Source organism: Lissotriton vulgaris, chromosome 11 (genome assembly GCF_964263255.1).
Source record: "Lissotriton vulgaris chromosome 11, aLisVul1.2, whole genome shotgun sequence".
Taxonomy (NCBI): domain Eukaryota; kingdom Metazoa; phylum Chordata; class Amphibia; order Caudata; family Salamandridae; genus Lissotriton; species Lissotriton vulgaris.
The window spans coordinates 559,067,395-559,094,684 of record NC_141699.1 but is presented as its reverse complement, the minus strand read 5'-3'; the positions used below and the strand labels follow the sequence as shown (position 1 = coordinate 559,094,684).

Here is a 27,290-nt window from a genome sequence, read left to right as displayed (position 1 = left end):
ATGCACTTCCGAGCCTTCCCTCCACCTTTTTTCTTTTTAAACAGATTTTATTCGCTTTTTTCGGATCATACGACATATAACACATTGGCATGATGTTTTTTTTGTTTGTGGCATTTACAACATTAAGTTATCTAGATCTGCAATTGCAGTATTGACGCATTGTCATTGACAGTAATCTTTGATATGTACAAGTCATAGAATGCATGTAATGCCTATGGCTGTACGGTATATGACACAGTATGATTTCCTAATTTCTAACTAACCCCATTAACTCCCCCCACCCCGAACTTTACGATCGCAGTATCTAATCTGTAACACATCAGTAGAACCATTATTACCATTACATGCACTTGTATCTCATATGGTTAGATATACACCCACACACTTATTACACATGAATTCAAAGCATGGGCGACACATTTAGCCTCAGATTGGAAACTTGTCAGTCAGCCTGGTCTATATCGACTGCCTTCAACCCCTCCAACATAACTTCCCATTCCAACGATATCGGTATCTTGCGTAACCCTCTTATTTCTTCCCTGCGCAGTTCTGCACCTTCTGCATTACTCCATCGTATCATCTCTGCACACCAATGCGATATAGTGGGGGTTTGCTAGACTTCCAGCGCATAGTAAGGGTTCTAATCGCTAATATTAATGCAAGATGTATGAAACGGTATTGTATCTTGTATTTGGATAGATGTTTGTGCAGACCCAAAATGCATTCTTCCACGGAATCGCGGATCTCGTGTGGTGTTGCCGTCCCAGTTATTCTCCTAACTGTATCCCTATCCCCTTATGACCGGACATGCCCATATCATGTGTATCCAGTCTGCTCCTTCCATCTTACATCGCGGGCAGACATGTTGTGTTTGAGGGAACATCCTATCCAATCTACTCAGGGACAAGTAAGCACGATGCAGTACCATTGTTTGAATAAATTTGAATTTTGAGTTTCTCGATACCTTTCTAGGATGTTCAACTATGGCCGTCCATTCATTGTCTGACAAGTTTCTTCCTATAGCCCCCGTCCAAGCAATGTTCAGTGTGTCCAAGGGGACCCTTGTGTGGGTGCTTATGCCAGTGTACAGCCAACGAATCAAGTGTCTGCCTCTCCCCATATAGTGCACCATCTTCATTAGCTCATTTCTGGAAGGTTCCCTCCTCTGCGGTGCCCAGTGTTTTTTCACATATTGAAACAGTGCAGCATGTAGCAAGTACAGGTGAGCCGGGGCACCTGTTTCATGAACAAAGGCATCATGGTCCAGGAGCGTCTCATTACTAAATAGGTCTCCCACCGTGCTGATCCCCGCTTCGACCCAAGGTGCTAGTCTGCCAGTGGTGAGTATGCCAGCGGGATTCCCAGTAGTGGAATATTACCTGTAAATGCAGGGGGTGCGTTCGTGTATCGCAGAGCCGCTTTCCAGCACTTAGTAAGTGAGGCAGGTCTCACGGCATTTTATATCCAGGCAATAACAAAGCATGCAGACCTCTATTATCTATATCCGCCATAGTGTACCCTATATCCTGCAGATTACGACCTGCCACCCAGTATGATAACCATTGCAGTTGGCAAGCGTAATAATAGGCGCAGATGTCCGGAACTCCTAGTCCTCCGGCACGGCACCCACTTGCAATTTTCTTAAGCTTATACTTCTCCTACCCCTCCCCCATATTAAATCTATTAATAGAGTGTTCAGCAAATTGAAAGTGGCTTGTGGTACTATTAATGGCAGATTAGTAAAATAGTATAATAAACGGGACAGAACAACCATTTTCGCAATTGCAACTCTCCCCATTACAGACAGTGGCAGTGCAGTCCAAAGGGCGACACTGGATCTTAGGGCTCTAATCGCCCCTTTTAAGGTTGCCATCCAACGTATCCGCATTTGTCCTATAAATCTGGATACCCAGATACTTAAATGTGGTCTGAACTATCTGAAGCCTGGCATCGCCGAAGTCTATTTCCACGTCATCTGCATGTTCCGTGAAGAAAAATGCATGAGATTTTGCAGTGTTTAAAGCCAGTCCCGACAACCCTTCAAATTGTTTATGCAAATCGGGTATTGGGGTTAGGGGTAATCGGAGATCTGACGTACACAATGATATCAGCGTATGCCGAAAAAAGGTGTCATGTTCCCTATCGGAATTCCCCATCTCAGAAAGTCCTGTCTCATTTTTATTGCTAATGGTTCCAATGCTAGAATAAAGATAAGAGGCGACAGCGGACAGCCCTGTCTGGTTCCCTCATGTATCTTATATTCGTCCGATATGTGTCCACCCGTTCTAGTGCGCGCTGTCCGGGCTTTGTACAATAGGCGCAACCAGTCTACATACCCTTTTGGAATTCCATATTTCGGTAACACTTGAAACATGTATGCCCAGCTTATGGAATCAAATGCCTGCCTAAGGTCCAAGGGGAGACCGCCCGCATGAGGGAACCACTTTGGCGCTTCCGTCATCCAATAATGTAGTTTCCTGATATTTAGTGATGTGCTCCTTGCCGGTAGGTACCCAGTCTGTTCTATGTGGATCAACCGTGACAGATATGGCACTAGCCTGTTGGCCAACACTTTACTTAATATTTTATATTCAGTGGATAATAGCGACAGTGGACGGTAGTTAGCCATATCTGCATGGTCCCTCCCGGGTTTCGGTAGCGAATTTTCTAGTGCCTGCGCAGTGGTGAGGCAAGGAACCCTTATCTCAAGCTTCTTTAAATAGTGCTGTTAATTGGGGTACTAATAATTCTGCATACGCTGCATAAAATCCAATGGGGAGCCCATCTATACCAGGGGTCTTGTTACATGGAAGGCCCTTCATGGCAACTTTGATCTCCTGCAGTGTAATGGGCCCCGCCAATTCCTTCTGTGCTGCAATCAGTATTGTTGGGAAAGTTAAAGAGGGTAAACAAGCCCCCAATTGGTCATTGGTAGCATCTGTCATCGCTCCATATAGTGTTGCATAGTATTTCCTAAAGGCATCATTGATATCCCCTTGACTGGAAACCCTTGTCCCATTCTCAGTGTTAATTTCACTAATGACTACTGTAGTGTAGCGGGAATTCCATTCTCCTACAGAACTGTGCATAGAGACCTGGAACCTCTGTGAATTAGGATGGCCCAAAACTCATCTCAGTACCCAAAATCCCCTTACCGAGCTAGCTACAGTGTCTCATTGGTCATAACAAACTCCCAATGTTTAGACAAACCAGAACATGAACTTAGATTACCTCCGGTATCGTGGAACACATGAGCACTCTTTCGCTATATAATCATTTCAAACCAGAACGTTGAGTAAATGAGGACACGTGCATATTTGAAATATTTATTTACTATTGCAGGGTTCTCAAACGCAGTATCTTATATAATATTAGCAAACATATTATAAGCAACAAAGTTATCAGCATAGTTATCAGTCCATAAAAGGCGAATGGTGACAGCATCCTAAGATGCTGTAATGAATAGGAATTAACAACACCTAATTCTCACCCTCCCTCTTTAGCATAGTATTTTATATCTATGAAGGTCTCATTTGGGTTTTAGCAGGGCGGGCCCATACCTCAAAATCTCAGTGGCAGAGGATCACATCATCTTCAACCAGCTTTCTGCATGCGAAGCACCATTGAGTGTGTTACGTGTGTGTTCAGCACAACAATATAAAACCCGCCTAGAGCCAGATTTTGGCAGCAGCATGTGTGTTATGTCTATGGAGGTGCGAAGATCAGACCTCACAACAACACTGTGTCAGTTATCCTTGGAGCCTTCAGCACTCACTGTGCAGACAGTGTACTGAGCAAAACTGATATCAGAGCAATAACATATTATTTCTCAAGTAAATCACGAAGCTCTTCTGGGTTGAAAGCTAAAACAACAATTATGTGTTGTGTGCAAAATGAAGCAAAAAAGGAAAAATGGTGTTTAAACATTTAATAAGCTCATGCTAACTTAACACAGTATATAGAAAAGAATTAGCTATATGATACCCCCCCCCCCCCCCAATGATCCGAGCACGGGCAAAAATCAAGGTAAGGTAAGGCCAGAATAGGGGCATAACATGAAAGCAGAGTTCAATAATAATGAGCTAAGCTAATTTTCAAAAGCATATATGATGGCCTACAGTGGCCAAATGGAATGGTCTAAACTTTTGAATACAAGGCCCCTTTAGTTCAAGTCAATAGGCCTGGGGCGTATAAAAAGAATTGTTTGTAAGAAAAAGGCACCTTCCAAAAATACAAACAGGTACGTGCCTAAATAATAAAAGTCTCCAAGGCATCTCAGGATAGGACTGAATATGCAAAGTTTGCAGCAACAGCCTCCAGCATGAAATCACTGTCATCATCCGAAAACAGTTCAGCCATCCAGTTAAGTAGAGGCAAAGAACATAAGTGCTCCTCCAGCACTGGATCCTCTAGCATCATCAGAGGACAACTCGGTGGGTTCTCAAGAAAGCTCTGTGCCAAGAACTCATGCGCTGCTGCGAATATGTCCCAATGACCCATTAGTCCATGCATCGCTGCCAAGGCCATAATCCTTTCGCCAGTACAAACCAACTCGTGAGCAACTACGGGGCTCATCAGATGATTAAAATCTACGTTAGGAGACACCGTCAATCAGAGACACAAATCAAGGGCCCAGTCTAAATCGCAGACCAGGCAATGAAACACAGGCTGGACACATGTGAAATAGGAAAATCGAAACGATAATCCAAATGCCGTGCTTAAAGTCGCCAGCGGCAGGGTGCCATAGTAATCAAGCATCCGGTTGCGAAACAGTGGCAGAAGGGGCTCTGCGGCTTCAAGCGCAGGACGGGCATCCATGTTTAATAAAGCAAAATATCACCAAAACGCCCGCAGCTAATGCCAGCAAAACAGGGAAGCCACCGAACAGACTTGAAAATATAGAATGAAAGAATGCAGAGATGACTCCAAATATTTTCTCAAATGAAGTCACAAGACCACAGCTAACTAATTTAAAAAAGTGAGCCAGGCCAGAAGAGGAGGAGGCATTAAAGATTTGATGAACCAGCTCGCTAAAATGTAACGACGAATCCGTATTTAAAAGCGCCTGCACCTCTGTGCGCGTGTTAGCTATGTGAAGGACGAATGTTTCTCGGGCCGAACTCCGGGTCACCTCTTTTTGAGACAAAAGGGCTCTTATTCTACTCATACCATTGAACTCAAGGTTGGGATGCGCGGCCAGATGGAAACATCTGAATTCCCATGCGTAGGGGGATACAGAACGTTTTTGCAACTGACGACACGTTCTGATACAGTTACCACATAAGCGATACCTTTAATTAAACCACAACACTCTTCGTTATTCAACAGTAAATAACTACCATTTGCCAGTAATGTGAATGTGGGAACTATTGCGGGAACCGGAGTTCCTTTCAAAAAACAGGCTAAATTAGGCCGGTCCTGATTACAGGAACCATGTAAATGGATGTGCCTGCATATCAATGAACGGTCAGGGGACTCTGTACATTCTTCCCCATTAAGATATACTTATTTCTCGTCTTTCAGGCACCTGCATGTGAACGGAAGAGACCACTCCTCATGGAGGAATGAGCTCCCTAATGGTTCATATCTCCCTATCGCAATATATTGCATACAATTAGTAAACTTGTACAAGGCGAAAGGTAATGTGATTAATCCGTGGATAAGCCACGTTGCAGCAGTGGCCTCAGCTACAGAGAATGGTAAAGATTCCAACCTCTCAATATGTAACATGGAAAAGGATGCGTCACGCATTGAAAGCAAGCGCTGTTTGTTAGTCAAATTAAATGGGGCAAAGAGGGAGGACACGTTCATGCAATTCCAGGGCACTCTACCTGCCTTAAGTGTCTGCAGGGTCCACGCAAATTGCATTACAGAACGCAATTGATTTTGACCATGGTATAACACAGACACTTCATCATTTACAATATCAACCACAGAAGAAACAATATTATTCAATGTGTAAATGCGGGAAGAAAGCATGTTAATACTGTTATCGACAACTGCAAGCACCTTTTCCAAATTAGCTTGATCAATAGCCCTCAGGCGCTTAGCAGCCTCAATTTGCGAAAGCTTCCAGATTTCATTGTAAACAGCATAAATCCAACGTTTAGATCTACCACTAGCCGGGCCCTTTATGAAATCATTTAAATCGACATTGTCCGTTAACTGGGATAGATGTAGTTTAACTGCAGTTAATGTAGAATGTTGTAGCCAATCCTGACATAATTTGCCTACGGAGTAAGTGGTGACAGTATGATCAGTATCAAAGCGGGGATCAGGCCTGACTTGCGTAAAACTTTCAGTCAAACCCAGAAAGCGACGTTGGCAAGAATCAGAGCTTCTGTGCCACATCAGCCAACGCTTCGGATCCAAACTGGATATATTAAAGGACGAATTATGCAATAATGTTTGCAATTCTCGAATGGAAAACTTTGTGAAATTATTCCAACCGGAATATTCTTCCAAATCAGGAATAGTAGGGGTATTCAACTTTTTTGAAGTAGCCAATCCAAAGCATGTTGTCTGGGGAATAGTAGAATTTAAAAACAACATATGATTTGGGATGAGACATGCACGGTGCAAAGCCTCATTGCCTTGTACCTGCCAACTTTTAGAACCCCAAACCGATTTAAGGTCAATGGTTTCCCTCCATAGCTCGTAGCCCTCAACAGCTAATTTGTCTAGTAAGGACTTCGAATACAACAATTTAGTATCAGTAAGTCTAACTTTGGACATGGACTTCTGTGTCATCTTAAAATAAAAGGACTCAGGACTTGATTAATTAAAGTCTGTAAAATAAGTGTACTTTTTCAAAAATGTACTGGGGCGGTCTTGTAATGGTGCTGGGCAATGTTCCCACTGTGTGTAATTTACAGTACCCTTCAGGAACTCGTTTTATGCAGAAAATGGTTACCAAAATGTTGAAAGCACAATAAATCACCATAATTAGCAGATTCCAAATATAAATCTTCAGCATCAAAGGCAGCATAATATTTCAAATCAAAGAATAATGATTCTACGGCCTGAACATCCCAATCATCAGAACGTATGTTTTGTTTCACCACATCCCCCATGTTCATTAGGGACATTAACCACTTCTGTAGGGCCATGGATTTGAAATTTAACTGCATCCCACACAATCCCACCAAGAACCGGCCAAGCAGTGATGTTAACAAAATTCAAGTCTCTTTTCAGTCTGTGAGCTGAATGTGACGAGGAAAAGGGGGCCACAGTTCCATTAAGATGTCGAATGCATGTTCTCTCCTCGACATTGCTTCCATCGATAATACAGAAAAAATAAAACACAAAACCAAATGACATAAAAAGGGAAACCGAAAAAAGCACCTGCCAAATATATGTCCAAGGGGGAATCAAAAAATGTTTTTTAAATAAAGAGGCATAGATTGCACAACTTGAGGGTTTTTTCGAAGTCACTGAAACAGAGTCAAAGCAGAATCTGGATTCTGTGGCCAAATGTGTTTGTAAATCAGGCATCGACAAATCAGCAGGATAGGCAGAGTCTAGGTCATCAATGTTATTAACGGGATAAGTATTCAATAATGGATTGGAAACAGCAGGCATCTCGAGGGCCACTACTGGCTCAGCATCAGAAGTAGTGGCCAAAACAGAATTTCTCGCAATCGAAGGACAGGAGACTGCCGGTGTCATACTATGAAGAATCGGCCACCCTGTGTATCTTGACATTGTCAATGGAGATAAACCTGTTTTCCTTACGACCTGGAAGTGGTGGTAAAATGACTGTTCTTGTGCCCTTCACTCCAAGAACGGGAACCGGTGCTCGATAGGAAGGACCAAATTCTTTCTTGTTATCGATCTTCTCTCGAACCAGTTCTCCAACTTTGGGTGGCCAGCCAACTACCGGGATCTGCAACGCATCATCCGATGTGGAGGGCAAATGTTCGTTTTGTAGATCCTGTAAAACATTGCAATGTTCATCTACGTCAAAGGTCGTGGCTTGAGCCACGAAGTCTAGACCGTCGAGGTCAGGGACATACATCTTGATACCAAAGAGCATTTCGTACGGGGTCCACCCAACCAGAGACCTTCTAGGGAGATTTAGAGCACGCTGCACGCCATTGAGATGGGCCAACCAGTTTCTGCTAGTGCCTATAACTCGTGCTGTCAAAGATTGCTTTCAGTCACGGTTCATTCGCTCCACTACACTATTACCCTCAGGTCTGTACGGAGACGAAAACTTGACTTGGATCCCCAACGAAGTCATAGCATCCTTATACGCCTTAGAGGCGAAAGCCGGACCCTGATCCGAATGGAAGGTACCACAGGCAAAAATCCCTACAAAGACACGCAAATCTCTTATGACAGTCCGTGAATCAGCGCTGCGATGGGGCCATACCCACACAAAGAGTGTGCATGAATCAACTGCTACTAAGATGTACTTATACGCAGTATCAGAAGAAAAAGGACCGCAGTGATCTAAATAAACGCAACCCAGTGGTTTATTAGATATGTACAACTGTGTCTGTGGCGGACGGGCAGCAGTTGAAGGCTTAATCTGCTGGCAAATGTCACATTGAAGGACATAATTGCGCGTCTGTTTGTACAGTCCACGCCACCAGAACCGTTGTTGTAGCTGAGTTACAGTGGCGAGACGCCCGCATGTGTAGACGCCCCACCTTCATGCGCCGCTGTAATCAAAGTAGCTCTGCGATCCGAGTTGGGAACCAACCGTTCCCCAACATCAGGAATTTTCACATAAGGAACCTCATCGGGACTTAAGTGGTATGTGTACTTCGAAGGGAACCCCGCAGGATATTTACCTCCCTTCTCAGTGGCAGCTACTGCCGCCAAGATGTCATCATCTATTTTACTTTTGGACCGTGTAACTGCTGCAACTAAATATTTTGATACTGCAGATTTCGCCACTTCATCAGCAAGCGAGTTACTGACAGCGTGAACTCCAACATGCTGATGGCCGAGAGTATGAATCACAAATACAAGTGGCAACTGCTCTTTAAGCTTTGCCACTCGGACCCAGATCATTTTATGTTTTATTGTGCTACCCTTGGAATTACGAAAGTCATTCTGAATCCAAAAGAGCAAGTTCTCATTGTAAGACTGGACCCAGTAGTAAGAATCACTTACGATTAGAGTTGTCACACTAGGATCTGCGTACTCCAACGCAAGCATCAGAGCACGAAGCTCTGCCAATTGTGCGGTGCAGTCCCCTAGCGTCTGCGTGTGTACGACACTGGACTTGAACTCATCGTTCACCATGGCACTGACCACAATGGCGCATGCGGAAACGTAGGCATGTTTAGAGCCATGCGCAAACTGCGCCGAACCATCAGTGTAATGGAAATCCTCCAAAGGCCGCATTGCTAAAGGAGCTGGATGAACGAATTCATATTGTAAGTACTCCTGCGACCGTAACGAGGCGTCAAAAATAAACGTGACATCCTGGGACATCAAGGATGCAGCCCATTGAATCCACTGAGGGTGAAAAGCTTTGGAATTTGGTACACTGGCTTTCGTAACTGCCTCCAAGGCAGGACACGGGGTAACAACCAACATGCGCTTTCCCTGTGACAGGGCACGTTCTTTAAGAATTGCCATCTGCACAGCCGTTAAAACTTTCTCCAAAATGGAAAAGCGCAATTCAGCCGAAGTGTACAAGTGTGACTTGTAAGCAATAGGTACTGTGTCTCCTTCATTAAAAGTCAGGTATGTGAAACCCACCGTCCCAGGGATAATTCTTATCACCAGGTTGGTCTGGTTATCACGAGTCAGTAAGAATTTAGAAGCGAGCAGATCAGCTTGCAAAGACTGCAGAATAGCTGAATGCTCAGGCAGCCAGCATGATTTGGAAAAAGATGGTTGTATCAAAGCATACAAAGGCTTGATACGCTGGGCATATTTCGGAATGTATGTTCTCCCGAAATTCAAGTCCAGTAAAGATTGTAATTTCTTCAGTGTTGTCGGAGCGCGAAGTTGTGCGCATTTCTCCAGGAAGCGAGGAGCCAATCCCTTTCCCTCATTGTTGAGCTCGTAGCCCAGAAACAACACTGTGTACTCTGCAATGTGCGATTTTGCAAAGTTGAATTTGTAACCCAAGTTTGCAAAGGTACAAATTATCCCGTTTGCTCGACATAGATGCTCCTAAAGTTCATCGTCTGTGAGATATATGTCATCCACATACGAACAAGCATCCGGGTCGATTCTCTCCAAAAGAGTGACTATGCGGGCAGTAAAAATCCCAGGACTATTCTTATAGCCCATAGGCAAACGCCAAAATTGTACTGGACACGCCGCAAGTAAAGGAGGTCCATTGGGAACCTAGACCATCCAATCGATGGGCATAAAAACCATTGGAAATGTCAAGCGTGGTTTTAAACCGCTTACGCACAAGACTATTTACTAGAGCAGAGCCGTGAGTATTCTGTATTGCACAGTTACGGCAATGCGAGTTTAAATGCTGATAATCCAATACCAAACGATAAGAACCGTCTGGCTTGTTCACAGTAAAAAGAGGGTTATTCATTGGTGACACACGTTTCAATTACACCTTGATATTCCAATTGTTCAAGGATAGCCGCGACAGAAGCCTTTGCTTCACGCCGTATGGGATATTGAGGTTGTGGCTGAGACCGTAAAGGAATCTCGTGGCATGAGAACAATTTATCCCAACCACATTGATTGCGGTACACAGCCGGCGCTAGAGCCAGAGCCCACTCTTCTGCAAAATGCAGCGCATCCTCTTTCGAGACTGTGTTCGCAAAACTGGGGAGGATTACCTCTTCCCCTCGCGGAGCTGCGAGAACAAAAGGTGGGGGCCAGTCAGCCTCCGAAAGCAAAATGTCATATGTAGACTAAAGATTTTCCCAAAATACCCCTTTATTGGTTCGCTGTACGTCACCCTCGATTAACAGGACAATTTCAAAAAGTCTATCAGGGGGATCAACCCTTGTATCAGCTGTTTCAATCACAACATAAGTATTAGTCGCTGTCACCTTCAGTAGTGGACGCAGGGCCTCTCTCACTATGGTAATCTCCGCCGCGCTGTCCAGCAAGGTCAGAGCCCACGTCAGATTCCGAAGCCGCGTTCTCACTATCTGTGGCATATCGATGCGCTGTTAAGGCTGCGACTTTCTTCTTGGCAAACTGTGGTCTCTTAGGCATAGAGCCTTCCTGCTTTTCTGCACCGTTCCTCGGGCGGGGCTGGTCACGTCCTTGCTGGCCACCCCGACCCCTGCCGCCCCCTCCACCACCAGTTGTCGGGCCGATGAGTCCTGAAATGAACGAGGAGAGCGTTGGTCAGAAGCCTGAAATCGATCAGGAGATTTAATCGTCGCGCGATCGCGCAAGTCATAAACACGTTCCGACTGCGCAGGCAACAGAGACGCAGGACGAGAAGCCTGGGTTTGTTGTTGTTGCTGTTGCTTTCCCTGTTTTGCATTTCAAAGTGTCTCGCGGAGCAAGGCGTCGTCGCCTTTGCTCCGCGAGGTACTTTAAAATGCGAAATCCTCCAATGGTGGCTGAATAAAAACAAGCGACCGTTTTGTCGATTAAGAAAACCTTTTACTGTCTGAATTCTAACAGAATAAGCGACTCATTTGCTATCAAAGATAGCGTCATCTAATAAGAAATTGATCGAATAAACTACAAAGTTGGCCACCGAACGAATATTGCAGTTTTAATAAGAAATTCATCAAAAAACACACACGTAGTGGCTCTTGGAATCGTGACACATAAGGGGTCAATGAGTATTTATCCCGTATAGTCTAGAAGATGGTCTTGCTTATTGATTACTAAAGACCGAAACGTCGACCGACGCTTTTTCTTCCATAACTGTATTTTTAAGAAGAATAGCTTGTACCCTTGTTACAGAGAAGCTGATACAATCTGATTTTGTTCATGTAACATTGTGTTTTGATATACTGTTATGTACCCTATTTTATGAATATTTACAGATAAAATCTATTTTACTATCTACACCTGCCTCTTTACTCTATTTTTGCCTATAGACTATTAGTGTCTTTCCTTGTGACTTCTAGCACAATTTTTCTCAATATTTGACAAAGTTTGCCATTTTATGCCTTAAGACTTCCATTAATATTGGGTCATTTAATTAAGTTTTTAAAAAACTAAAATATTTCATTTTATCTAAATCCCTTGACGGTACTTTTACCCTATCATATAATTATCCAGATCGGGGCGCCCCTAGCATAATTAGAGTAGAAGGTTGAGAAAATTTGGCCACGCCATTTCCTCCTAAGTTTCACCAGTTCACTTTCCACCATATGTGACTCTTGGAGGTATACAATCTGTGCTTTACGGCACTGCAAGTGTGCATGGATTCTGTCGTTTGTGCGTTGTGCCCATACCTTGTATGTTCCAAGTTAGAACTGTGTATTTCCCCAGCGCATGCATTGTACCTGGCATTTACTCCATTTGTGTGTCAACATGGTTCACAATGGGTCTAGTGTGTCTGCACTAATGTGAACTCTACGATCATCCCAACCCCCAACTTTCACAATACTCGATCTGATCTCCGAACTATACCAGACCATAATAGAGAACCAAACCAATACAAACATAGTGGTCCTGAAGAGGGCCTTCACCATGTGGGGGGCTGCGCCTGCGCTCTGCATGTGGTGTTATTCGACTTCAAGTTGCTACAACGGTACCTGGGCCCAATAATGTTTTACTTACTATAAGAATCTGACAGTGTTAAAGAGGGACAAGCATGGTTACGTAACACAGTTACACTTAAGTCAAAAAACAAAAGAAAACAGTACTTGCATGAGTCCATTAACCAAACAGGTCTGTGATCAGATGTGGGGTGACCAAGGGGAACAAAGCCACACTGCCCTCAGTCCGAACCATGCGTCACTTCATTCTCCAATGAGGTTTTGGTGTCCACCACTCGAGGGGCATTTGTGAAAGTGGCCGTAGCAATGATTGCCTTTGTTTGTTCTGCCATATCTGTTGAGAGGTAACGCGTTCGTGCAGTGGTCTGCCGTGATCTGCCGCCCCTGCGTCCCGTAGAGGTTCGAGAGTGGGATCGGCCCCCTTCCTCCTTTGTGTGGCGAGCTCCGCAGCGTTAGTCAGTTCCATTACTTCTAGCCAGTCCTCCACGTCTCCAGGACTTTCAAAAAAATAAGCTTTCTGGTCGTGCATTATTTTTAGCCTGGCAGGGAAGAGTAGTGCATATTTCAAATTCAAGTCCCTGAGCCGTCAGTTCACTGCCATAAAGGAAGACCGTTGCCTCTGAACCAATACCGTGTAATCCGGGTAAAAGGAGATTCTTGCATTTTCAAAGTTAATCGTCGAGGCTTCCCAGGCCTTTTGTAGCAGAATGTGCCCGTCACGGAAGTTCAGTAGTTTTACTATGAGGGGCTGCGGCGGGGCTCCCGGTCTCGGTCTCCCCGTGTGTATTCTATGCGCACGCTCAATGCAGTATTGTGTGGAGAGTCCCTCCGTCGCAACATAGTCCCGAAACCACTGTTCCATATAGCCCGAGGCGTCAGATCCTTCACATTTCTCTGGCAGACCAATCACTCGGATGTTGTTCTGTCTCGCCCTTCCTTGTGCATCCTCCACTCGTTCCAGTAGGGTGGCCACCTGTGTCTGCAGTTGCTTCACATCAGTTCCAGTCTGTTTCTGCCTGGGCAGAACCTCAGCTAGCTACGCCGCGTTGTCTTTTACTATGTCTGCCGTTTTCGCGTGGTCCGCCCTGAGCAAATTCAGGCCAGTGTTCAGGATCCCTATCTGGATCTCTATCGCCTTTCTAGAGTCCCTTACTTTGTGCAATATAAGGTCCAATTTATTCTCCGGGACAGTTAACGTAGTGGGTGGGATGCAGCTAGCTGCCGGTGTACTATCCACGCTATTCGCCAGTTCTTGAACCAGGCCCGCGCCACCTTGTACCTGCTGCTTGGCTCTGTTCCGCCCCATCACGGCCATCCACTGCGGCGACCAGGCCAAACCACCACAGACCCCTAGTCAGATGTTCAGTGCTTCACTCCGCTGCGGCTATACCGGTAATTCACCTTCCTACACAATCAGACAGTAATTCTCCACACTGTTCCTATGGCGCTATGATGCGATTGGGCAGCTGGCGCAGCAGCAGACCGCACTCCAGCAGACTGGGATCCGCACCTGCAGAGTCACAGTAGGCTCAGTAAGTTGACTGTCCTGGCCCAGGGCCTGCTTTCTAGGAGCTTCTGCGTCCTCCAGTATTTGCGCAGTGTTAGGCCTAGACCTGTACACAAGGGGCCTATCCGCTCACCGTGAGTCAGCAGAGCTCTGGGCCGAAGTCAAACATATATGAGTACGCAACACAGTTGTCCTCTTACCGTCTGTCACCGCCTGGCGAATTGTCTGTGTTTCTCGACCTCACTTTCCTGTATTGTGGGAGCATCCCACAGCGTGCCTCAGGCATGTCCTGGTCTCCTCGGCGGTATCTAGAACAATCAGCTGCATTGCCTTATCGCGTCTGCCAGCTTTCGCGCCTCCGATGCAACTCCCTAGGGGATCCTGTAGTCGAGTCTCGCAGGCACCACCCTCTGTATTTTCGCTTGATAGGGCTGTTCCCAGTAAGGGAGCAGGGGGTCTTCACCTTGCGTTGCAGTCGCTCTTGACTCCCGTGGGGGGGGGGGGCACACGCATATCCGGGGTCGGACCGGTGACCCACCCTGAAACGGTCTAAGTCTTCACCATTAACTGCTGCTCACACTGCCGTGGCGCGGATCCCTGCCGCGGTCGAGGTTCACAGGGAGTCTCCGATAGGGCGCTGCCCGTGTGTCCTGCGGTCCACGGGGAGTCTCCGATAGGGCGCTGCCCGTGTGTCGTGGGGCTCAGGCGTTGCAAAAACAGTGGAGGCTCTCCGCCCCCCCACCGCTACTCTATGCGCAGAAAGGGGAAAGGGTATGCCACAGTTCAAGCCGGCAGTCCGGTTTTCCGTCCCACCTGCCCACGCCGGGACGGGCAGACAAGATGGGAGGGAGGGGGTCGAGAACAAGGGCCGTCGCAACGTCCCGCACTCACCGACGCGCCGTGCCCACCAAAACATCCCCCTCCTCCGCCACTCAGTCCGTTTACGGGTCCGCCAGGCGTTCTGCCCCAGGAGTCAGCGCAGTCTTCGGACACTCCTCCACCTCGCCGCAGCCAGCTCCGTCCGCAACGCGGCAGCAGGCCGCAGCGGCGCTCCGCCGATACCCGCACTACGGGCCCAAGATGGCACTCCTCGAGCTTCGCAACAGCAGGTCCACTCCGCTCAGTGCCCAATGCCGGTGTCCCAGACAATCTCTGTCGTCTTCGCCTGGCTCCCCCGCAGTTCCGACATTTATAGCAGAATTAGTGCAGGATGTTTGGTGTCCCTGGTCCAGAGCTTGTCTACAAGATGACCACCATGCTCGGCGCCTAGCCACGCCCCCCGCCTTCCCTCCACCTTAACTGGTCTATAACTTTCGGGCTATGATCTCGGAGTTTCAACCCTTGACCTGGGTCACAGTGAGAGTGACTCTGAGGCTTATTTGCTTCTTTGCCTTCTGCATCTCAGTGGTGAACCATGCTAGGTGGCACATGCAGGCTTCCCAGTGGGATCTTAATTCTCAGTGAGCTCAGCACCAAGGGAGCCTTTTGAATTTCATCCAGGTGTCGGAGGAGACTACAGAAGAACTTCAGCAGTACTGGCTTCTCTGCAGCAACTGGACCTGTGACAGGCACCTCTCCCTGCCCCACTAAGAGCGAATGGTTGTGATGGATACGTGATTGCTGCGTTGAGGTGGTCATCTGGGAGAAGTGGAGATCAGATTATTCTGGTCTCTGCCAGAAGCTCGCCTCCACATCAACTTGTTGGAGTTGCATGCGATTAGCTTGGCACCGAAAGTGTTCTTCCCAAACATCATGGGGGAACTGGTACAGGTTGTTACTGACCACTACCTTGATGTGGCACTGCAATAAATAAGGGAGGATGGGGTCCTGGGTTCTGTACAAAGTGCCTCTGGAAGTGGCTGAATGGCCGAGACACAACCCTGGTCACAAAGCTCCTGGCAGGATCTTTAAATACCAGGGAGTAAGAACTCATCCATTGTTGCCTTGCAGATCACAAATGGCTGCTGTACACCGAGTTTGTACTGGGGTCCTCCAAAAAATGGAGAGAACACTGGTCTGATCTTTTCGCCAACTCAGAGCAGGCTTAGTGTTGAAACCTTTCTGTGACTAGAGTTTTCAAGGCTGTTCTTGATCAGAGACACCTTTTTCTTCGAATTGAGCTTGAGAAATGCTTCCCTTCTTCTACCTTTCCTACCCAGAGTTCTCATGAAGATCGTGAAGGACTAGACCCAAGTCATCCTGGTGGCCCTGTAGTGGCTGAGGAGAGTATGGAACTCTGAACTACTGACCATGAGCATATGTCCTCTGCTCTGGCTGCCCCTTTGAGAGCACCTCCTGTGTCAGTAGCAGGGCAGAGTCCTGCATCCAAATCTGCACAACTATAACTCAATGCATGGAGATTGAGCAGCAGCAGTTAATGGATTTTGATCTTTCTCCCGAAGTAATTGATGTTATCTTGGAAGGCTTATGTTCCTCACTGAGAGAACCATGTTGTTTGGTGTTCTTCCCACAACATTCAGCCTTTACAAACACAGTTTGCTGACATACTGTTAGTGTTTCATTCATTGTCCCAGCAAGGTTGCTTATTTGCCCTCTCAGCCTTTTTTCAAGCATTCCTGATCAACCAACATTTTTCAAATCACATGTTGTGATACATTTCCTGTAAGGGCTGATTTATATGTTTCTGCCAACACCTTTTGTGATTCTTTAATAGTACCTTAGTTTATTTTTCACTTAACTAGTGTGCCCTGTTTGAACCAGTGCACAATTGTTCTCTCCACCCCCTCACACTGAAGACCTTCTTCCTCATGGCAATTGCGTTAGCGCGTCGTGACTGTGCTACATTGCTGTCTTTCCAGTTGCCATATACCACCTTTTTGCCAGAGAAACTGGTTCTTGGGGGAGCAGCATTCTTACCAAAAATTGTTACACCTTTCCACATGGGGCAGTCTTTTAAACTGCCAGCTTGATTAACCCCACCTCACCCATTTAAAGAAGAAGAAAGACTCCATCACCTTGATCCCAGGAGAGCTCTTGGCTTCTACATTGATTGAACCAATGAACATTGAGTGGAAGATAATTAAGATCTCTTATAATTTCGCTTGTCTGGGTGGGGAAACAGCCACGAGTCGCGTATGACATCCTCACCCTCCCCATGTCTGTTGGAGGCATGGGTGTTCCTGACTTCAAGATCTATGCCTTGTTCACCCAGGCCAGTTTTCTGCACTTCTGTATTTACCCTACCCCCTATCAACCTCACATTGCAGTCGCGACAGATGTAGCATCCCCCTGGCCACTATCCACAGCTCTGGTTGCGCCGGCGTTGCGCCCGCGTGTGGAGGTTGACACTGTCGAGACTTTGCGCTGGGCTTGGTCCGGTTTTCGCCGGCTCTCTAATTTTCCCTTACTATCTGCAAATGCTGTGCCAATAGTGAACCACCCTGACTTTCTCCCTCTTCATCCTTCTGGCATGTTTAGGTATGCGACGTGTTTGGGTTTGCGGACAGTTGCGGACCTCTACCCAGGGAATACTTTCTACTCCAATCCTGATTACTCGAGCCCGCTGGACACGCTTCTATTCTACCAGTTGCATGCTATTTGCCGGAAACTTCAATCTACATTTCCTCAGCCCCCACCTATTATGCCTGCCCTGGATTTCATGTATACTTCCCTATCCCCACCCAAATTAGTCACCAAACTATATGCTCTTACGCTGACGTCCACCTCTATTTCTGCTGACCGGGCACGGGAGGCGTGGGGTGCCGATCTTGGTATTGACATTTTGCAGGCTGACTGGCTATACTGCTGCAATCAGACGAAGAAGCTGTCACCAAATTATCGGCTCCGTCTGATACATTAACAATTTTTGCACTGGCTGTACGGCACCCCTGCCCAGCTCCACAAGCTCGGACTAATACCAAGTGATGCTTGCATGCGCTTTGCTGCCCCCGTCGCGGACTTTGCACATTTAGCTTGGCTATGCCCCAAGGTCTCCGAATTCTGGCAGGCGGTGTGCTCCACGATTTCTGACATCACTAGTACCTCGGTGCAGCCCGACCCTCCCCTGTGTCTTTTTGGATTTGTAAAATTCTGCCCAGACGCCTCTCGATGCCTGATTGCAATGCTGCTAGTACTGGCAAGGCTTAGGGTGGCCATGTGTTTGGGTCGTAGACCTGCTCCTAGAGTAGAGTGCTGGCTTGAGGATGTCTCTCGGTGTCAGACTCTGTTATCTGAGTTCTGGGACTCGCTAACTGCCAGGTCCTGACCGGTTGACACCTGGGGGCCTTTGATTACTTACCTCCTCTCCCGTACCCATTCAAGTGGTGCTGCCTCTCCCACGCTCCCCGCCGTCCCTGGCGGCCGCCGGCGCTGGTCGGTGACTGCCCCCCATCCCCACATTGATTCCCCTGCCCTGTGGCACTCATCACTGTAGTCCTGGACTAGTGTGTGACCCCCAAAAGGGGAGGGATCCCTGTGAACTGATGTTGAGACTCTGCCTTAATGTATTTATGCTTCTTGCCCGGTGTAGTCGACTACTTTCCGAACGCTTGACTTGGTTTGTATTGTGTCGATTTGAGCTGCTGCATAGCACAGTGTAATGTATCTGACTTGAATTTCCTCAATAAAGGTTTTGAAAATAAATAAAAAATAATCGAAGATCAGCTCTTTGTGTGTTTCTCGGGTCACAAACAGTAATTGTGTAAACAAGAGAACAATCTCCAGACTTTTTAATCTTATGCATTAAGATCTTTATTGTGCTGGCCAAGAAACCGCTTCCAGAATGTCTTCTCTCTTATTCTACCAGAGAAAATGCTTCTACCACTATGCTGGTGCGCAGAGTGCCAGGCAGCTATGTGGGCATCAGTTCAACGTTTACAAAACACCACTGCCTAGATATCCAGGGCTGGCCGGAAGAGCTTTTGTCCCAGTCTGTCCAGCATAATTTCCAGGTCTGAGACAGTCTGCTGTTCCACCACATGGGTAGATACTATTTGGGTATCTCTTCACAAGGTGAGGAATCTGTGGTTAGAAGTATCCATCTAAGAAAAATATATTTATCTTCAGTAATACTCTTATCGAATCACATATGTCTCACAGACGTTCGCTTCTCGTCATTTTATGGAATTGGAATCATCTAGTTCATGTTAATGAGATTATAATCTAGAGATCGGTATATCGGCTCTGTGTCTGATGGCGTGGGCAACAAAGAGAAAGAAACTGACAATGAACGAAGATGGCTGTTCTGTAGGAGCCCTGATGTCACATCTGGGATAGACCTAATGCAGAGTTGCACAACGCCACCTAAAGATGCGCGATGGAGTTGCTGAGTAAAATCTCCATATCCAAACTTTGGTCTTGGAGGTGTTCTCAAGATTAGGAATTTGCTGTTAAATAGAGTATTCACCAGTAAGATCTTTACCTAAGGTAAGTAACATTTTCTTTTAGTGTAGTAAATTCAGGACAGCTGGAAAACTGCCTTGCTTTACAGAAGGCCTTTATCTGAATTTCAGGTACCTTAAAACATTTTAGTTAACTGTGCCCTTATAGGCAGGAACTGATAGTCTGTTTCTTTTTTTTTCCAAATGACAAAATATTCAATGTTACCTGCTGTTTTTACTCTCACCTTTTTCTGAGAAATTTTTATTAATATTTCTTGTTTGGCATTTTATTAAACACATTTGTTGAAGCTGTTTTTTGTTGTTATTTTGATTGACAAAGCTTTTGATATGTTTAACATTTCCTTACTCTACAGAAATACGTTTAAACTGAAGGAGGCACATGCAACTTCTAAAGGACTTCATAGGGCTAACTAAATATTTCTCAAGTGTGGCTGGTTAGTCCGCATCTGACACTGTTCGATTCTACTTCATCAGAACTTTATTTCAGAACCCATTCTATTGGCAATTATGACCACACATTTTCTTAAATTTTTCAATATATGTATGAAACTGTAAAGTCAAAGTGCAAAATTAACAGTTAATTGGATTGCTTTGGTAGTAATTCTGAATGTTTTGTCAAGGTGCCAGCGAGATTTCAGATTCCTGCAAACCACTTAAGAAAAGAAGTCGAGCCTCCACTGATGTAGAAATGGCTAGTTCAGCATACAGAGACACATCTGATTCTGATTCTAGGGGAGTCAACGATATGCAGGTAAATGCATGTCATGATTATTTCTTTCATTTTGAAAGAACGTTGTTAACAGTAAAAAATCAGAGCTCTAAAATAATGTACTCTTTCATGCTTAAGAACTGACTGCAAAATATTCTAAAAAATGTTTTGGCCTTTTAGTATGTCGTAGATTAATGTAGTAACTTACTAAACCTGAATAGCCTTCATCCAAATGTGCCTACATACAGAAAATACTTGTCTAATATAAGATTCTCTAAGAGCAAATTTACAAGCATATGGTGCATTTTCATATTTAAGTTGATATGCCTTTCATTGACGCACTATACCTATATCAACACAACAATACAAATGTGTTCCTCCTTAAATTTTGTACAGTATAACACTTAGCCATTTGCGGCAGGACGCTGGCAATATAATTTTCAGAGAATGGAAAATAGTTGTGGACTTGTGCAGCTGTTCAAGAGTTTGATGGCAAAGCAGTTAGTGTAAATGCAATTACACACAGGATTACTGGAGCGCACAAAATGATCCTGATGAAAGAACTACGGTGAGAATGATCAGATGCCAATGCTTAGTTACCGGTGCCTCTATTGCATTGGGGCCGACCACAACGACAAGTCGTGCCCCGACTGCCGGTCCCTGACGTGGAAAGCTAGGCGAGAGCCTAGCTTTCAACGGAGCAGGGGGTCGAGGGACTGGTCACGGGGCCACGGTCGTCGAAGCTCGTCGAGTCGTCACCATTCGTCGGGGTCCAAGTCCTCAGGTAAGAGGCACAAGAAGTCGTAGAGGCGACATCGCTCTTCCGACTCACCCCAACATGGCCGGGGTTTCGGGCGACACCGCCCACGTGGCTCCGCCGGAGCCGCAGGCTTCGCGGCCTGCCTCATACCCGCCGGTCCCTGAACCGAATGCGACGCCGGAGGAGATCGATGCCTTCCTCATGGCCATGAGGTCACTCTCTAATCCATCGGGTTCCGCGACGCCTTCGGGCCCCACGGTCCCGGCTGGGAGCCCAAGCGGGCCGGGTGCTTTGGCCCTGGCCACTTCGGTCCCGGCGCCGCAGGGCCCCGCTGGATCCGGTTCCGGATCCGGGTCGCCGCTGGTCGACCTTACGACCCCGTCGGCGTCGACCCCTAGGGTGTCGCTCCCGGCGCCCCCCTGGTTCTTCCCTCGGTCCGGATCGGGCGTCGGACCGGCGTCGCTCAACGCCGTATTCAACGCCGGCAGAAGAGCAATTCTTCTATGATCCGGCTCCATCCTTTGCACCTGATTTTCAGGAGATGGAGGGCGAGGGTGACTGGGAGGTGTCTGAGGACCCTCTGACACGGGCGTGCAGTCATTTCAGGACTGGACAGACTAGTTAGGGGAAGCCAGTGGTCTCTACACTTAACCGGACACTGGCTTTGTCTCCCCTCTTAGCGCGGCTACGGAGGAGGGGGTTGCTTATAGTGTGGTGCTGACGAGGGCGGCCAAGACCTTGGCTCTTGAGCTCCCCGTCACGACTATGAGAGCTAACATCCTCACTGAGGTCCTTAAACCGCAGGCTGGCTCTCCGGAACCTCTACTGCCATTTAATGAGGCTCTCACGGACGTCCTGTTGGGCACCTGGTCCAGGCCCGCTACAGTTTCCCCTGTGGATAGGAACGTCGCCTAGTTTTCTGTCCACCCACCCCACCCCTGAGAGCCTGGTTATCCAGGCCTCTACTTCCCAGTCCGCATTCCCGACTGCACATCCAGATCAGGAATCCAAAAGGTATGAACAGTTTTGGCATGAAACTGTTCTCCTCCCTCAGTTTGGGGTTGCGGTCAGTCAACACCGCTTGCCTTTTGGGCTGTTACACCCACTCTCTGTAGGATACAGTTGCGGCCGTGCTGCCGGAGTGCTCGGAGGGGACCGGGCAAAGCTCGCTCAAGCCCTTATGTAGGGACGAGACGCAGCGTGGTATTCCATTCGATGTGGGCTGGATACCACGGACTCGCTGGGCAAGGCGGTGTCAACGATGGTGACGGTTCGCCGCCACGCCTGGCTAAGGTCTGCCAACTTCTCGGCTGATGTCCCGAACACCCTCATGGACAAGCCGTTCCATGACAGCCACCTCTTTGGTGTCAAGGCAGATCATGCGCTTGAACGCTTCAAGGACTCCAGGGCTAACGCCAAGTCCTTGGACCTGTCGGGCCAGCGTCAGCCATCTTCTGCCTTTAGATCCTTTCGTGGCCAAGGAAGGGGCGCCCCTTCACGTCCTGCCAGCCACGGGCCACAGTCTAACATCCAGCACGGCGGCCGATGTGGTAACCACTGTGGTGGTACCAAGGGACAACGGCGAGGCCAGCCCACAACCACCCCTGCAGCATCTGCCTCAAAGCCCTCCTAGTCCGAGCTTTCAGGCCCATTTGATGCCAGTGGGGGGCAGGGTCCGCCATTGCCTCCTCCACTAGCGCAACATCACTTCGGACAGGTGGGTGCTGCATACCGTCCGAAGGGGCTACTCCCTCCCCTTCGAGGCGACCCCTCCCGCCATGCCACCGCAGTACCACTGCGTGTCGGGGGATCACTTGCAATTTCTGCAAGAGAAAGTATCGGCCCTCTTGGCCAAGGGGGCCATTGAGCACGTTCCAGGGCCAGAAGTAGGGTGTGGTTGCTATTCCCACTACTTTCTGGTTCCCAAGAAGGGCAAAGGGGGCCTAAGCCCTATCTTGGACCTGCGGAACGTCAACGGCTTCCTCCGGAAGGAGAAGTTCAAGATGCTGACTTTGGCTCAGGTCTTATCTGCCCTGGACCCCGGAAACTGGATGGTAGCGTTGGACTTGGAGGACGCTTATTTCCACATCCCCTTCCTGCCGGCCCACCTGCCTTACCTGCGGTTCACAGTAGGCCACGAGCACTTTCAGTTCACCGTGCTCCCCTTTGGCCTTACCAGTGCCCCACTGGTGTTCACGAAAGTGATGGCAGTGGTCGCAGCTCATCTGCGCAGATTAGGGATATCAGTCTTCCCCTATCTCGACGACTTGTTGTTGAAGGCGGGCTCGCCCCAGATAGTCGTCAGCCACCTCCAGACTACGGCCGACCTCCTGCACCTGTTTGGTTTTTCCATCAATGTACTGAAGTCACACCTGTGTCCCTCTCAAAAGCTCCTCTTCATCGGAGCGGTTCTGGATTCAGCGCAGTATGGGTTTATCCTCCCGAACAGCGGGTTTGGGATATTCAGGCTCTGATTCCGATCTTTCAGCCTTTATCCCGGGTCTCGGTCAGGTTGCCACTGTGGCTTCTGGGGCGGATGGCCTCCTGCATCCTTCTGGTGCATCACGGCAGGTGGCAGATGCGGGCTCTGCAGGGGGATCTGAAATTTCAGTGGGCCCAGCATCAGGGCAACCTGTCCGACCATGTCCTGATCTCGGAGGGCACTGTGAGACAGTTGCAGTGGTGGCTCACGTACCGCGATTGGGTCAGCGGCAGATCCCTCTTTCTACCCCAACCGGAGCACGAAGTTGTGACAGTTGCATCCCTCCTGGGCTGGGTGGGCCACATGGGAGAGGCGGAGATCAGAGGCCTCTGGTCTCCGGCGGAGTCCCGGTTCCACATCAATCTTCTGGAGCTGCTGGCAATCCGGCCTGCACTGAAGGCATTTCTTCCCTCCGTCCGTGGAAATGGTTTGCAGGTGTTCACGGACAACACCACCGCCATGTGGTACTGCAACAAACAGTTGCAGCCGTCTGTGCACGATGGATCACGAATGGCGTCTGAACTCGGACGTGGCGCAAGGTCTCTTTCGGCAGTGGGGAGAACCTTGGTTGGATCTATTCGCCACAGAAAAGAACGCTCAATGACATCAGTTCTGCGTGTTCGAATTTCCAAGGCGGCACTCGCTCGGCGACGCTTTTTGTTGCAAGTGGAGTGGCGGTCTGTTGTAAGCCTTTCCGCCTATGCGACTTCTGCCCAGAGTGCTGAAGAAGATCAGGCGCGACCGGGCCCAAGTCATCCTTGTGGCTCCGGACTGGGCACGAAGATACTGGTATCCCGAGCTACTCAGCATGTCAGTCGATCCCCCGATTTGTCTGCCTCTTCAGGAGGACATTCTGTCGCAGCAGCAGGGGCCGGTCCTCCACCCGAACCTGTCCAGCCTCCACCTCCATGCGTGGAGATTGAGCGGCGCCAGTTGAGGCCATTTGACTTGCCTCCTGAAGTCTGTGATGTCATTCTGGCAGCCAGGCATCCCTCCACAAAATTGGTATACGCCTGCAGGTGGAACAGATTTGTGGCATGGTGCACAGCAAAGGCTGTGGATCCCCTTTCTGCCCCTCTTTCAGAGGTTCTCCTTTTTCTTCTTTCGCTTGCCCAGCAGGGCTCTGCTCTGGGCACTATCAAAGGCTACCTCTCTGCCATTTCAGCCACCTTACGGCTTCCTGATCAGCCTTCTCTTTTCAAGTCCCCTGTTGTAAATAGATTCTAGAAGGGCATCACTCACATGTTTCCTCCTGTTCCTTTTATGACGCCTCAGTGGGACTTGAACCTTGTTCTAACTTATTTGATGTGCTCTCCCTTTGAGCTACTTCACAATTGTAAAGTAGTCAAAAAGTAGTGTGGCTCACTGGTTAGAGGCGGCAGACCCGAGAGCAGAGGACGGCCCGGGACCAGGGTTCGATTCCCGGCGCGGCAGGTTTCTGGACCAGGGTCAGCGGACTCGATAATTCTCTCGCCTCGGTGCCCACTCTGATCAGCGATCACACTCGGCAACTCTGGGCATTAGCTTGCCTCATCTTCACTAACGGCCCCACCAGACCGCCGGGGATGCCTGGTCTCACCCTGGAGATACCCATTAAGGGACCATCTCTCAGGGAAGCCAGGAAGGGTTTCGCAGCGGCCGAAGCGCCTTGGGACCCTACGGGTAAGTAGTGCGCTATATAAATGCCTATACATACATACATTACTCTTAAGACTGCATTCCTGGTTGCCATCACCTGTGCCAGGAGGAGGAGCGAGCTCCAGGCTCTTTCTTCTAAGCCTCCTTTCCTTTTTGTCCATCCGGACAAAGTTGTCTTAAAAAAGAGAGGCTCCACCGTCTGGACCCAAAACGTGCGCTCTCATTTTATTTGGACCGCACATGCCAGTTCTGGGTGGACGGCCAGCTCTTTGTTGGTTACGTGGGCGCTAAGAAGGGACGGACAGTGCACAAACGCACCATTTCTCGATGGGTCGTTTTGTGCATTAAGGCCTGTTATTCTCTGGCTAAGAAGGAGCCTCCAGTGGTTCTGCGTGTCCACTCCACTCGGGCCATGTTTGCTACTACTGCCCTGGGTCGGAGAGTCCCCTTGCAGGACATCTGTCAGGCAGCTACGTGGGCCTCGCTGCACACGTTCGCTAGACACTACTACCTGGACAGCCAGGTCCCGAGAGATGGCTTCTTTGGCCGTTCCGTGCTCCAGGACTTTCTGGTGTGATCTTGGTTCGCAGACCCACCACCGGGGTTGGTATTGCTGGGGTATCTATTCTAAGTTAAGGAATCTAACACTAACCTGTTTCTTTCAGATGCTCAAGTTACTTACCTTCTGTAACGATATAGCTGTAAGAAACAGTAGTTAGTGTTAGATTCCTTACCACACCCCACCCATCTTCCCCGTTCTGCGAACCGATATCTAGGGTTATGATAAAGGGAGAATGGAAGCCCCTTTTAAGGTGTGGTCACAAATCATAGGTGAGACCACACCCCACCCATCTTTCCCGTTCTGCGAACCGATATCTAGGGTTATGATAAAGGGAGAATGGAAGCCCCTTTTAAGGTGTGGTCACAAATCATAGGTGAGTCACAAGCCATCGACAGTAGCCCCAGGTCACTGGCGCAAATACTTCACTGAGGGACAAGGAACACTGAGATGACAAAAGCTCATGTTGAAGTGGCATTTTTATTACAACTCACAAGTGGACCAATACATATTTATCTTTTAGCAAAATAATAAATGCATATAATTTCATAAGTAAAAAGCCATTTAAATGTTGCAAGGCTAGCTGAAATAAGTAACTTTTCAAAAAGGCATAAGGGAAAACTGCAAGAGATCCAAAGACATGGAGTACATTTGTTATAAAATCATAGTGCCTAGAATCAAGCCTTTCTGATGAGAACTATAAGGCAAACAGGAGTGAGGATCCATTAAAAATCACATTTAAATCAGCTAGAGACTCAGAAAGACACGGAATACATTCTATGAAAATATAGAGAACTTGAAACAAGCCTTCCTGAAGAGAATAATTCATGCAGGTTAAACATTTTAAAGAGACCCTGAATGTGAGGGACTAGGATAATTAAAAAGGCACAATTGAAATTACTTAGGGAATTAAACCCACATTTCTGGAGTGAAGGAGGAACTCCGGCAGTGCAAAAATATTTTAAATCTATGGAAATCTTTTCAAAATGCAAACTACACTTGACTGCAATGCTAGTAATGCACATGTTAAGTTAGGAGGAGAGAGAAAAAGACAATTTTAAAGTGCCAGAAACGATTAGAGCTTCAGCCAAAGATGCTTAGGTAGAGGACTGAAGGAGACCACACAGAATTGGCCTGGGGTACAAAATAGACTCTGCTTCAGTTAAGGTCATTCCTTTGAGGGCCCTAGTTTCATGGCACCAGTGTCGGTTTTTATCATGGCTCTGCGTTTCTGGCGTGGAATAGCTATGTATAGGAACTGACGTCAGCACGCAAGGGCGGCATCTAAGTACTCCGACAACGTCATCACGGCGCCGACGACGGCCGCGGACGATGCCTACCGACGCGCAAGGGTACTGCTACGCAAATCTTTCCAGGATCCAGTCTGGGATATTCTAATATAAGGAATCTAACACCAACTACTGTATCTTACAGATATATCGTTACAGAAGGTAAGTAACTTGTGCGTCAATTCATGAGGATACCAGCAAAAAGGAGGCAGCATTCGAAGTACAAGCGTATTAAGATAAAAGCAGACTTACAGAAGGTATATTTGCTTACAGAGTAGAAATACAATAGATTGGGGGGACAGGACAAGTATCATATGCTTTAAATTAATACTTAATCATTCATGTGGCCTGATATTT

General features: G+C 47.6%; 1 protein-coding gene across 2 annotated transcripts in view; it reads left to right on the top strand.

Annotated features, from left to right (window-relative positions):
- The window catches only part of NSD3 (nuclear receptor binding SET domain protein 3), a 1,769,888-nt gene that overhangs the window by 902,337 nt on the left and 840,261 nt on the right, over positions 1-27,290 (top strand). For both annotated transcript variants that reach the window (XM_086943639.1, XM_086943638.1), the window contains exon 10: positions 20,117-20,247. In XM_086943639.1, the coding sequence (XP_086799765.1) occupies positions 20,117-20,247 (131 nt within the window). The remainder of the gene's footprint in view (positions 1-20,116; positions 20,248-27,290) is intronic.